This window comes from Leopardus geoffroyi, chromosome B4 (assembly GCF_018350155.1).
Source record: "Leopardus geoffroyi isolate Oge1 chromosome B4, O.geoffroyi_Oge1_pat1.0, whole genome shotgun sequence".
NCBI lineage: Eukaryota > Metazoa > Chordata > Mammalia > Carnivora > Felidae > Leopardus > Leopardus geoffroyi.
Genome location: NC_059341.1, coordinates 113435657 through 113448916, shown reverse-complemented (window position 1 = coordinate 113448916; position 13260 = coordinate 113435657). Strand labels below are relative to the sequence as shown.

Sequence of the window (13260 nt, the reverse complement as noted above, 5' to 3'; positions counted from 1 at the left end):
TTTGGGGGGATGTTTAAAGTGTTCTAAATTAAATTATGGTGATGGTTGTATAGCTCCATGACTATCTTAAAAACCACTGAACTGGGGCGCCTGGGTGGCTCAGTCGGTTAAGCAGTTCACTTCGGCTCAGGTCATGATCTCGCGGTCCGTGAATTCGAGCCCCGTGTCGGGCTCTGTGTTGACAGCTCAGAGCCTGGAGCCTGTTTTGGATTCTGTGTCTCCCTCTCTCTGACCCTCCCCCATTCATGCTCTGTCTCTCTCTGTCTCAAAAATAAATAAACGTTAAAAAAATTTAAAAAAACAAACAAAAAAAAAAACACTGAACCACACACTTAAAGTGAATGAATTTTACGTTATGTAAAATATATCCAATAAAGCAGTTTTTAAATACATATTTCTGGGCCCTGCGTATCTCCCTAAGATTTGCTCACTCTCTCCCTCACTTTATTGACTTCAGCCATTTTGACTTTTTTCCCATTCTTGAACATCCCATGGTAATTACTCAGATTGAACATGGTGCTCTCTCCCCCTGCAATATTCCTACCTTGGCTCTTTCCATTCTCAGCTCCATTGCTACCTCTTAAGATGACTTTCCACAGTGACCACCCTTCCTTTTCCCTACTCATCATTTTTAGAAATAACATTTTCTTTAAATTTGTTTTCTCACTTTCTTATTTTACATTTCTATTACTGAAATGTAAGCTCCATTACGGCAAGCACATGTCTACTTTGTGCTTCAATGATTTAATCCCCACTGCCTAGAAAGTGTTCAATGCATAATGATCCCTAACATGCATTTTTGGATAAGAGAAAGAACAAAAGAATAAAAATGGGGGTGAGGCAAAATGAACTATGTTATTAATCAATACTAGGCATATGTTATATTTTGTCTTATAATTTATTATCATCTCTTTTAGAATAACAACATTTTGGAGATGCATGAAGATACTTTCTGCAATGTTAAAAATTTGACTTATATCCGTAAGGCGCTAGAGGATATTCGATTGGATGGAAACCCTATCAATCTCAGCAAAACTCCTCAAGCATACATGTGCCTACCTCGTTTGCCTATTGGGAGTCTTGTCTAATTGCGGATAACGGTTAGCATTATGATGCCTGCTATAACGAAACAATTCTTACTGCTCTCTTCGGAAACAAAAGCTCAGCATGATACTTTCAAATAGTGTTCTGAAAAATGATATAATTTCACAAAATACAACTAAAAGTTTTAAGATATGATGACAGTTTATCAATTTAAGCAAACACCAGATAAGTCAAGGATAAAAACAAATGATGTACAGAAAGAGCGAAACCAAATGATAAAAAAAATATGTATCTATTTCACAGATATTCTTGAAAATCACATGTAACTTGCAGGCTTTAAGGATTTCTGTCCCATATAGTTTCAAGTTAAGTACATAATAAAGAAAAAATTTTAAATGAGCACTTTAGGTGTATTGTCAAGATTTAGATTTTTTAATTAAACTTTCCTTTTCCTTTTTTTTTCCACTAAAGCATGTTTCTGTTTCCAAATTTATTAAAGAAAATCAAAGAGAGAATAAAAGTATTTGAAATCTACAATGGCCTTGTGGGCAAATATTCACTATAATGCAACATACAAATAATTATATCCAACAACAACAACAACAAAAAAAAAACACATGGCTTTGGTTGTTGAATAATAATGTTTTATCACCTTAAAGATCTATCAACTCATTTTAGAACCTTGCTTAAATGGAAATTTGTTGGCATATCTCATAAGATGGTGGTGTAGTAGGAAGACTTTAGGCTTGTCTCATCCCTTGAACACAACTAGATAACTATCGAATCATTCTGTTGGTATATCTTTATGCCTGTGAACAAAATAAAGTTTATAAACTAGAAAACAGACAATGGATGATATGAGAGCTACATTAGGGAAGAAGCTAAGGAATGCTTTCTAAGGTAAGTTGATCTTTCTGAAATGTATGATCATAATACAAGCACATGGTTAAAAAGTGAAAGATGACAAAAGAATATACAATGAAAGGTGATTTTCCTTCCAGCTGCAAACCTCAAGTTCCACTCCCAAGAACAAACTAGGCAATGGTTTCTTGCACACTTTTGTGAAAGTTTCCGTAAGAAACAAAAACTTGTACATAAGCAATTACTCCTCTTTATTACAAATATACACGTGCAGGTGCCACACACACATATATATCACCATAATATATGCATCTATACATGTAAACATGGATTTTTAACTACAATAATCACTATTCTAAACCTTGCTTCTTTCACTTAAAAATATTTCTCGATGATTTTTCCATATCAGCACATACAGCTCTACTGATTCTGAAAAGCACGTATCAGCCCATTACATGAGCATACATTTTATGTTCTTTTATTTACACTAAAATTGGAAGGACTAGCCTTATGTAAACAAAAATAATTTTGTGTACATGTGAGAGTACATCTGAGGGTAAAACCATAGAAGTGGAATTCTGGGTTGAAGAGCATATTATTTTAAATGTTAATAAATATTACTAGATTGGCCTTCAAAGATGTTATACCCATTTATACTTTCACCAACAGTGTGGGAGAGTGCACAATTCTCTATACCTCACGAAAATGTTTTAATATCAAACTTCTTCATCATTGCATAATCTGTTTCTTATGTTTTTTTTTTTATTTTTTTTATTTTTGAGACAGAGAGAGAGAGACAGAGTGTGAATGGGGCAGGGGTAGAGAGAGAGGGAGACACAGAATCTGAAAAGTAGGCTCCAGGCTCTGAGCTGTTAGCACAGAGCCCAACACAGAGCTCGAACCCCCGAACTGTGAGATCATGACCTGAGCTGAAGTCGGCCACTTAACAGACTGAGCCACCCAGGCGCCCTTGCGTAACTATTTCTGAATTAATATATGAAAGTAAAAAAAGAGACAATTGGCAATAGTATACCTTTAATAATTAAAAACAGACAATATATTGGGGCGCCTGCGTGGCTCAGTAGGTTAAGCGTCAGACTTCGGCTCAGGTCATGATCTCCTGGTTCATGAGTTCATGGTTCATGGGGTCGAGCTCTGTGCTTACAGCCCAGAAACTGGAACCTGAAGCCTGCTTCAGATTCTGTGTCTCCCTCTCTCTGTGCCCCTCTCCCGCTCACGCTCTTTCTCTCTCTCTCTCTCAAAAATAAACCTTAAAATTTTTAAAATAAAAAATAAATAAAAACTTAAGTATATATTTTTGTTTTCAACTATCTCTTTCAGGCAAATATATTTCTTCATCTATATTTTCTGAAATTTTTCTCATTATTTCATACCATCCATCATATGCCATTATTTATAGACATTATAGCTAAATCCAGAACTTCTGTAGTTCAGCAATTGAAAAGAATTGTTATGTTTCTCCACAGTAGATGCATAAGCATTTCTTTGTTTCAGTTTAAAAGTATAAGTACCAATATGTCTGTAATAATTAAAAATATATATTAATTTGCTTGAGACATATGAGGTAAAATTAATCATGCACCCTGTGAATCATAATTTGTATACCCTAAGTTGTAAACCTTAGAAAAGAATAACCATCAAGCCATCATTATAAAACAGTGATATTTAGAAATTAATTGAGCTTTTGTTTGGACTTTTTAGACACACTCCAATACATGATTCTGAATCAGACTAAAAGTAGAATTCTAACTTTGCAACTCTATATTCATTTTCTATTATTGCTTTAAAAAAAATTGGCACAAAATTAGCATCTTACTATCTCACAGTTTATATAGGTCAGAAATCCTACATGAACCAACTAGGCTCTCAGCTAAGGATTTCACAGTTGCCAAAGTCCCATAATGGTTTTAGAGACCTATAAAAATGTCTTCATTCTTTTAATATAAAACAAAGCAAGATAATGATAATAATGATAATAAATATGCAGTAATGAATCTAGCCTGGATTATATGTTTCCTTATTTCATATGGAATATGCAATATGATGATAACATTTTAGCATTCCTTGTAAATGCATCCTATTTTTCAGTGGCCATTTCCAACACATCACATTCTTCATTGAAAGCTTTAATTCTAAAACTGGCCCCTGATTAAATGCTGTGTTTTTTAATAAACTTTTTTTTCTTTATTCAATTGCTACACAGGTTTATTTTTCTTGAATATTACAGGTCATTTTTCAGGGGGGGGGGCACTTCATTCTGTTGCCCCACAATACAGCATACTTTAAACTTATTTATAAACAAACATTTTCATGCTAATAATTCCTAATTAATCATTACTGACTACACATGTTTTTCAGATGTCATGACTACAGTATGTCAGGTTAATTCTCTGAAAATCTTGAGTGAATAAAAGATTAGTAATATTTTCAAAGCGTGATAACAAATAATACCTACACATAGTACGATTACCAGTACAAAATTCCCATCCTTACTTCTCTTTAATTCTGCAGAAACTGTCTTTGTAGTTATCTCATTACAAAGTTAACTTTCTATTCATAATTTACTTAAATGACACAAGGAGTCATAAGTAGAAAAGCACCACAATGTTATTCTTTGATGCACGATAGGCCTCACAATATGCCAACTATCCCCAAACTTCCCAAATTATCAAGGGAAAGCAATGAGTAATTTGTATCTCACTATTTTTTAACATGAAATTTATTGTCAAATTGGTTTCCATACGACACCCAGTGCTCATCCCAACAGGTGCCCTCCTCGATGCCCATCACCCACTTTGAAAGCTGGTCTTAATACTTTGCATTTAGCCTCTAAGACCAATAGATGGCGCCTCCCCTTGTGGTTTCAACTTCCTGTGCATGGATACCTTCAGGGTGGCAAAAAGCAAGTTCTTGAGAGTGAATAAAATATGTTCCATTTATTTGTTTTTTCATTTACCATAGAACTTAATTGGCTACAAAGACGGATCTAAAAAATATTTGTTGAATTTTATTTATCTGACCAAATGTATCAGGTATATCCAACTTCTAGCTAGAGAATTTTTTATACGTTTAATTAACTGAGGTTTGCTTTCTAAAAGCCAATTGAAAAAATGCTAAAATCTAGTAACTCATATTGGCAAACTGGAATAGTTTAAATATAGTGTTCGTGATAAATAAAAAAATGAACTACCTATATTCTCACAGCTTGTTTTGTATACCAGGGCTTTCGCTGACCGAATTTTGAATGAGTTACTACTGCCATCAAGTGTTTGAATTCATCCTTTTCAATTCACACAAATGCACAAAAAACAACACTAAGATAGCAGTGTGTTTTCAACTTAAAAATATACTGTCTCGCGTGCATAAAGCCTAGTGTAACCTATGCTGTCATGTGGCACTCAGTGGAATTTCAAAATGTAAAATGTCATTAAGTCTCCCAAATAAAATCATAACTAGCTACCAAGAAGTACATATTTTACTAAATTTACTTGGTATATGTGATGAACAAACTCTAAGGTAATCCCCCAATTAACTTCCCACCTCTTGGTATCCGTGCCTTTGTGGAACCTTTTCCTCTTGAATGCCGGTAAGACATGGGGTCTTGCTTCTAACCAATAGAGTATAACAAAGATGATGGATGTCACAAATGTCAATGTCAAGCCCATGCTATGATACATATGTACGTGTGTGTGTATTCATTGTGCTAGGAAGCACCAGGGAGATCTGCCTTGCTGACTTGATTGGAGTGAGTAGCCATGTTGAGCCTAGGCCTTCCCATGGCAAAGAAGTGAGAATGGTCTCTAGGAATGACTGTTGACCCCTAGGACTTGTGGGTGGCCTCCAAACCTCAGGGCATCCTCCAGCCAACAGACAGCTGGAGGGTCCTAAAGGCAGGGTCCTAATTTGTATACCCACAACAAATTCTGCCAATAACATTTTCCCAAATGGAGCCTCCAGATAAGAACCAAGCCAGACAAGTGCCTTGGCCATAGCCTGGTGAGGCCCTGAGCAGAGGACCCAACTAACACCCGAAAACTCTGAAGTAACAAGTGTACATTGTTTCAGTGAGTTTGTGAGAATTTGTTACACAGCAGTAGAAAACTAATACAACATACTAAGCCATGGCAAGTGTGTTATATTTTCATGATGAATTAGAACACCTCATATTACAGTATTTAAAGAACATGGGCCATTAAAAGATGTCTTAAAAAATTCCTTAGTTGCATTTCTGAAAGCTGTGTTTACCATACTCAGGCAGTAATTTTCTTGGGTGATTTACCACTACATGAACAGCCAGAATTACAATGCCAATCTTTTGATAAAACTAAAACTCATAAATCATAATTTTCTGTTTCTCTTAAGAAGAGGAAGGATGGGGCAAGAACAATACCACATTAATGTTCTTTAATAAGGAGAATTAATATGAAATGTATACGTCACCGTGGAACAATTGTACAAAAAACAATGTCCTTAATTATCTGAGTTAACCTTTTTTGAAACAAGACATTGGTGAGAATTCCACTATGGCACCATGGTCAGTTTCTAAAGTTCCCAATTAAAACCCAATATCATATACCACATAGGTCCTCAGAACAAATAAATCTGGGGTGTCACCATTCCAATTTGAATTAAGCAGAGTAAAGGGACAGTAACTGCCAAATGTCTGGGTCTACATCCAGAAAGGGACACTGGAGGCTAAATGTGTCAGCATTCTGCACTTTGAGTCAAGCAGGCTAGTTTCAGCAAACCACAGAGCAAACAAAATTGAAAGAAGCCTGTGGAGCCTGCAGGTCCCACGGCAATGGCTGAAGTCCTGATCCAAGAATCCCCACACTGTTCTCCGTTTTCAACCAGGAAAGCCTGCATGACCTCTGCAGGCTTCATGGAGCTTCCACCTTTTACTTCTTTGCCATTTACTGGGGGCTTGTATAGACTCAGGTTCCCAATGGGCAACGTTCCATTTTCCGCAATTCTACTCACCATAGGAAAGCAATAAAGGGATATACTCCGAGATGGTTTTTCCTCTAGGATCAGGCCTCAGGGCATTTCCTTGATGTTTCTGAAAAGTGGAACAAGAAAAAGTCACAGGGCAAGGACACCTATTTGGGCATTACCCACAGGGTTACTAATCTTTACATACACTGAATCAACTTCTTTATCCTCAAGTAGTTAGTACGACAACAATGATAGTTGACAGCTACTGAGTGCTCATGGGGTACCTGCACTAGCTGTTTTATTTTATTTATTTATTTATTTTTTTTTTCAACGTTTATTTATTTTTGGGACAGAGAGAGACAGAGCATGAATGGGGGAGGGGCAGAGAGAGAGAGGGAGACACAGAATCGGAAACAGGCTCCAGGCTCAGAGCCATCAGCCCAGAGCCTGACGCGGGGCTCGAACTCGCGGGGCTTGAACTCACGGACCGCGAGATCGTGACCTGGCTGAAGTCGGACGCTTAACCGACTGCGCCACCCAGGCGCCCCTGCACTAGCTGTTTTAATGAAGTGCCCTATGTAATCATTAACACAACCCTATGGAATAGGTATTATAACTGTTTTCTGGGTATGGGTAAGGAATCTGAGGTTTACAGAGACTAATAATCGGTAAATTGGAAATTCAAGCACATTTTTTAATAGATTTCAAGTTTTTTAGCAGCTTAGGTTCACATTCGAATTGAGTGTAAGATCTCCCATATACAGAGATGTCCCATATACTCCCCTCCCCACTCATGCAGAGCCTCCCCCGTTACCAACATCCCTCACCAGAATGGTACTTTCCTTTCAACCGATCAACCTACAGTGACACATCATCATCACCCAAAGTCCATAGTTCACATTAGGGTTCAGTCTTGATATTGCCCATTCTATGGATTTGGATGAATGCATAATGACATACATCTACCCTTATAGCATCACTCAGAGTATATTCATGATAATTTAAATCAAAGCCCGTATTTTCAATGTAATGTTATAAACGCTCCCAACGAATGGGTTTTCTGGTACAGATAGAGGGACATATGAAAAGACATAACTGGCATATTTGTGTTCTCACGAATATACATCCTGGTACTATTTATTTAATCAGTGGACATTCGCGTGTTATGATACAATTAGCACAGTGCTTTCCTATAGGATTTCCTGTACTCCTCACAAGAGTCCTATTTAAGGAGGGTGGGCAGTTGAGGAGAGTCACGTGGTTAAGCATGTGGGTTCTGTGGCCAGACAGACCTAGGTTTCAATACCAGCCCCGAAGCGCTTAATCCCCTTGGTAAAGTAACCTCTCAATTTCCTACTCTGTGAGGTGTGATAACAATGCCTACCTCACAGGGGAGGTGTGAGGGTTACGTGGCGTGAGCCCACGCTTGCTGCAGGCACACGCAATAAATGTTCGTGGTAGTGTTTTCCCACATGACGCAATATAACTCTCAAGAGTTAGAAGAGTGTGCACAGGCCATAAGGGAAGGAGTGGGGCCCAGTTTTCTGACTCTAGGCACTTTCCCTTTATCCCCTTATCTTCCAAAGGTATAAGATATAAGTTTTCCAATGTACAAGCCCCCACCCCCCTGCCCCCCTTCCAAGAGGTTCAGCTAACGGTCCAGCTTCCATATGCTCGCACGTCCAGGGGGTACAAAGGTATCAAATATTATCAGAGTTGAGCACAACCCCAGCCTAGGGCCCTCTTTCCCTCCTTCAAAAACTGCGTCACAAGCCCTCTGCGAACCTTCACAGAGGTTCCACCTCGTTCCACCCGGAATCCCCCTCCACCACAACGGGAACGACCTCAGCCCCAATTGGCTATCACCCTGGGCAACCAAGGACGCGGTGGGCACGCGGCGGCTCCGGCCGGTATTTAAAGGCTGCCTCTGCCCTCGGCCCCTCAGTCCCACCAGGACTGCGACGGTGAAGCACCTGGGTTGGGAGTGAGCTGCAAGGTAACGCGCAACCCCTGCCTCCCCGGTTCCCAGCCCGCGCCTCTGCCGAGGCGGGTGTGTGTGGGACCCGGGAGCGGGTCTCGCTGTGCGTCGCCCACCAACACCTTCCTCCCCCACCATCCTTACCCAGCCCCAGTCCCGCCCAACCCACCTGGGCAAGACAACTTGGGTGCGAAGAGATTACGAAGGAAGAGCGACCAAGCAAGCGGAGAAGAGGGAGAAGAGGAGTCCTCTTGGAGAGAAAGGCGTGATCCCAGGAGCAGGCACGTGGTGCTGAGCGGACTAACGAGGCTCTTCAGCTCTTCGGATCTGGCCAAACTTGACCGCTACCAGGACGCTTCCATTTAGACCTCCCGGAGCTCCCTGAACGATGACCCAGACTCTCCACAAAAGGGAGGACCCTCTGAACCTGGGCGGCGGCTGGGCATCCTCGGCCCCGTTAGGCACCTGGTCTTCCTGGCACCGAAGGCGCAGGGGCGCTCCAATAAACAAGCGGCGCTACCGCTCTGGTCCCAAGTCTGAGTATGAGCCCCCCAGGAAGCAACAGCACGGTCCGGGCCCCTGGTTCCAACCACCCCGACGGCCCCACTGGGAGGTGTACTCTAACTGGGGGCGCTGGGGAGGGCCCTGGTGCCCACCTCCAGAGGGATGCTGGAGGCCTCCAGGCCGAGTGCAAGTGATCCGGATGTACGGGCTGCACCCGCTCTGCCTCTGCTGCTGCTGCTCCTGCTGGCGCGGGTCCTGGAGCCCGCGCTGGGCCAGGCCCCCGGGCAGGAAGAAGCGCTGGGGCCGCAGGGGCCGCGGCCTGCGCCGCCACCCTCGCCGCTCCTTCCCCAGGAGCCCGCCCGTGGATCTGAGCACGCTGCTCCGGCCGGTCAACCTGTACGGGTGGCGGGCACCCGGCATGCGGGCGCCGCGGAACACCACCCAGTTCATCATGAACCAGATCTACGAGGACATGCGGCAGCAGGAGAAGCTGGAGCGCCAGCAGGAGGCGCTGCGGGCGCAGCAGGCCCAGGCGCGCGGCCCGGCCTCCCCAGAGGGCCCCTCCTGGAACGACGCGCCCCCCAGCGGCGGCGAAGAAGCCGCGGAGCTGCGGGAAACTTTGTACAGCTTTGCGCAGAACCCGCCTCTGGTCTTCCCTCCGGACCAGTCTCCGACAGCACAGCTGGGGGAGGAGGACGAGGAGAAAAATGAGGAGGAGAATGATGAGGAGGAGTGTGACGGGAAGGAAGAGGAGAGCGAGGAGGAGGAGGAGGAGGAGGAGGAGGAGGTAGAGGCCGAAGACGAAGAGGAGGTCCAAGAGGCGGACTGTGTGGATGAGGGGGAGGAGGAAGAGGAAGAGGAGGAGGAGGAGGAAGAGGAGGAGGAAGAGGCGGAAGAGGAAGAAGACGAGGAAATAGAAGAGGAGGAGGGGGTGGAAGGGGAGGAGCAGAGGGAGGAAGAGAATCCCTTACCTCTGGAAATGCCTTTATCGTTCCTAGTGGGCGCTGAGGAAGAGAGAGAGAACTTTATAAACTGTACTTATTTAAGCCCCACGCAGGTAATTCCCAAAATGCCGCAGGAAGCTCTCTTCATGTTAGACGACATTAACTGTTAGACATCAGGAAAGGGATTGAGAATGAGATGGAACTGATTTGAGGCTAAACTGCATTAGCAACTTATTAAAACCTAATTTAAAAAGTGGGTTCCATTAAAAAACATATCTATGTAAAGCCCTCCTTTGACCATTATAAAACATTTAAAAATTGGTGTGTTTGTGTATGACTCTGGGTGGGGGAGGGGGAGCTTTCAAATATAATTTAATTGGAAATGATTAAAGGCCAAATATTTTATTACTGCAGTTTGAATAGTTTCTTTTGGTGTTTTCCTCTCTAGACACAGAGGTTTCTTTCTTTCTTTCTTTTCTTTCTTTCTTTCTTTCTTTCTTTTTCTTAATTCTGGCAATGCTGAAAGGTTTTTTTTTTTTTTTTAACAAATTTATTCAACTGTCTACTTAATAAACTTGGAATCAACAGATATTTTGGCTGTTACATGTTTAAGAAGCACATGCCATGGCTAGTGAACGTCTATCAGTGCTCTTAATACTGAACCCATTTAAAAATGCCTATATTTCAAAAAATATTTTTCCTTGTAGATTCTCCACCTTCAGAGTTCATTTTTGAGGGTTGTATTTTGATGACCCCATTTGCAGTGTCTTGTGGCATCGCTCATTTATATTCCTTGTTCCGCAGCGCTATGGATCTTCCTCAGAAGAACATGGAGTTGCTTCTGTGGAACTGGTTATCTGCCATGGCCTCAACAATCCATAAATCCATGCATGGAGAGGATTCCCCATGGTCAGAAGTCAACTTGTACATCTAGTTAAAATCCAAGGTAACGGCCAGCAATGGAACATAGCTTAGGTTTTGAAGCCTTGTTCCTGGATATATTCCTTGTCATAAGTTCACAGGAGCCAGAAAAAATAGTTTTTGCACAATGGATTTTTTTAAAAGGATTATTGGCCTATTGGGGGTGGAATGTTTTATTTCTTTCCCAGTTTGTCTTCCTTACAAAGGACAGTAAGTGCAAGCCTATGTGAGCTAGTTTTTTAAGGTCTAAGCAATACCTGGAGAGAATACATTATTCAGAGTAATAGCTTTTATTCAAACATTTTTAGGAAGTAGTAACACATTTCCTTCTGGGCACTTAATACCAATAACTTAATAAAAGGTTCCACCGATGGCATATTCCAGAATATCCCTAGATGAAGAATTTGAACCTTTCTCAAAAATGACATCTTTTTTGGACAAACTATACCTCCAGTTTGAACCACAATTTAGTATTTATTTGATGAAGAGAAGACTGTATGGTGGTATCTTACATGGATGTTGAATTTTACTCATATCCCAGCATACATAGCTTGGGGGGTGATAAGCTTAAGCTCTTGAAAAATAAAATAATTGAAGTGTTAAATGATAGTCCTCGGCTTTTCACTTATTATTTCACGTCAGAAATCTATTCAGCAATACTTCAGCTGTCAACAGGATGAACAGAAGAAACGACACACTATAGGAATCTTAAAATGACAACACTCCAAACTGTAGCAATGAATAACATTTAATAATACTCTAAAAAATCATTACTTTCCACAAGATACAGCTTCTGAGTGACCTATAAAGGAATTTAAAAATAGCCAGCCAGCCATATTACTGTTACTATTCTAATATGTATTTGTAGGGGGAAATCAAGAGTTCTGCTCCTGATACTGACCCACAAATTCTTGCAAATCAAAGCTCATAGAATACTTTGTCCAAGACATTACAATATTCACTGGGTCATAAATATGTTCTCATTAAGGATTTAGGATTTCATTTCTTCATTATCACATCTGGACAATTATCAGTTTATTATTACAAAAGATTCTACTTTTACGTTAAAAATTTAACACATAATTGGCTCCACAGGCACGTGGCATTCTTCGTTAGCCATTGGAAAGGATGTAAACCTCAAGAATTTCCTCCACTTCGCAAACTTTTGTTCAAAACACTCCTAGGGGCCAAGCAATGTAAATCCTGATAAGGATACAATGGTGAATAAACAAAATCAGTACTCTCGTGTTGCTTATGGTTTAGGAGAAAACACACATTAAATGAGGAGTTAGACAAATTAGTCACTCTGAAAGCAATGCCAAGGAAATGCATCACTAGCAAAGTATGTATCACAGGGGTTTCCAAGGGGATGTTTACTGTGGGCAGAGGGAACCATGAGTGTAAAGGCAGAGAGCTGGGAGGAGCTTGGTGCCTTTAAGGGACTGAGGGACTTTAAGGGACTGAGTCCCTTTAAGGAACTGAGGACAGAAATACGAGAATGTCCCGAAGGAGCAGCCAATGAACAGTGACCGAGGTAGGCAGAAGCTATGTTATCTATTAATTTCTGTGCAACCCATATCTTCTGAAATAGACACCAGAAAAAATTAATGACGAAAATGATTAGTAACTGATGATTCTCTATGGGAACTCTTGTTTTATTAGCCAGGTTGTGATGGCCCCTTTTCTAATCCTAAAGACTAATATGAAATAATTAAATCATGCTGGGGGGAAAGAGTGATAGTCCCCCCGCCCCCAGTATACCCCACCATTACATTTCTCAGACTTCTCCCCATCCACTCCCATGTAATGACAGGATCCTAGGGGTTGTTGCTTAGCATGCTTGGAGCACTGCAGTTCTCAATTCTCATGGAGAACCTCTACACAGCTGTTCAGTACAACTTGATGATTCAGTAATATCAGTAAGAACTCAGAATAAATCTAGTCTTTAGTTTTAGAGTTAAGTGTACACTCGAAGAAAATACAATTTTCCAAAGTAAGTGTATCATTCTTAAAGTCGTTTCAAACTCGATGCGTGAACACGGCAATAAAGAG

At 41.0% G+C, this 13260-nt stretch overlaps 2 protein-coding genes and 1 long non-coding RNA gene across 3 annotated transcripts in view; 2 read left to right on the top strand and 1 right to left on the bottom strand.

Moving 5' to 3' along the window:
• Positions 1-1446, top strand: part of EPYC (epiphycan) — a 37005-nt gene extending 35559 nt beyond the window's left edge. Inside the window, exon 7 of the mRNA XM_045463799.1 lies at positions 918-1446. Coding sequence (XP_045319755.1) covers positions 918-1088 — 171 coding nt within the window. The 3' untranslated portion in view covers positions 1089-1446. The remainder of the gene's footprint in view (positions 1-917) is intronic.
• Positions 1-9122, bottom strand: part of LOC123590552 — a 28634-nt gene extending 19512 nt beyond the window's left edge. The window contains exons 1-2 of the long non-coding RNA XR_006708840.1: positions 9009-9122; positions 5467-6985 (exon numbers count right to left, since the gene is read on the bottom strand). This is a non-coding gene — a long non-coding RNA (uncharacterized LOC123590552). The remainder of the gene's footprint in view (positions 1-5466; positions 6986-9008) is intronic.
• A 105-nt stretch (positions 9123-9227) lies between these two features.
• CCER1 (coiled-coil glutamate rich protein 1) lies at positions 9228-10609 on the top strand. Its single transcript, XM_045463798.1, has one exon. It carries the CDS (start codon positions 9228-9230, stop codon positions 10455-10457), a length of 1230 nt encoding a protein of 409 aa, XP_045319754.1. The 3' UTR covers positions 10458-10609.
• Positions 10610-13260: the final 2651 nt, after the last annotated feature.

Bases quoted from the DNA above. Each gene is read 5' to 3' on its own strand.
- CCER1 (XM_045463798.1), top strand. From the start codon at position 9,228: ATGACCCAGACTCTCCACAAAAGGGAGGACCCTCTGAACCTGGGCGGC.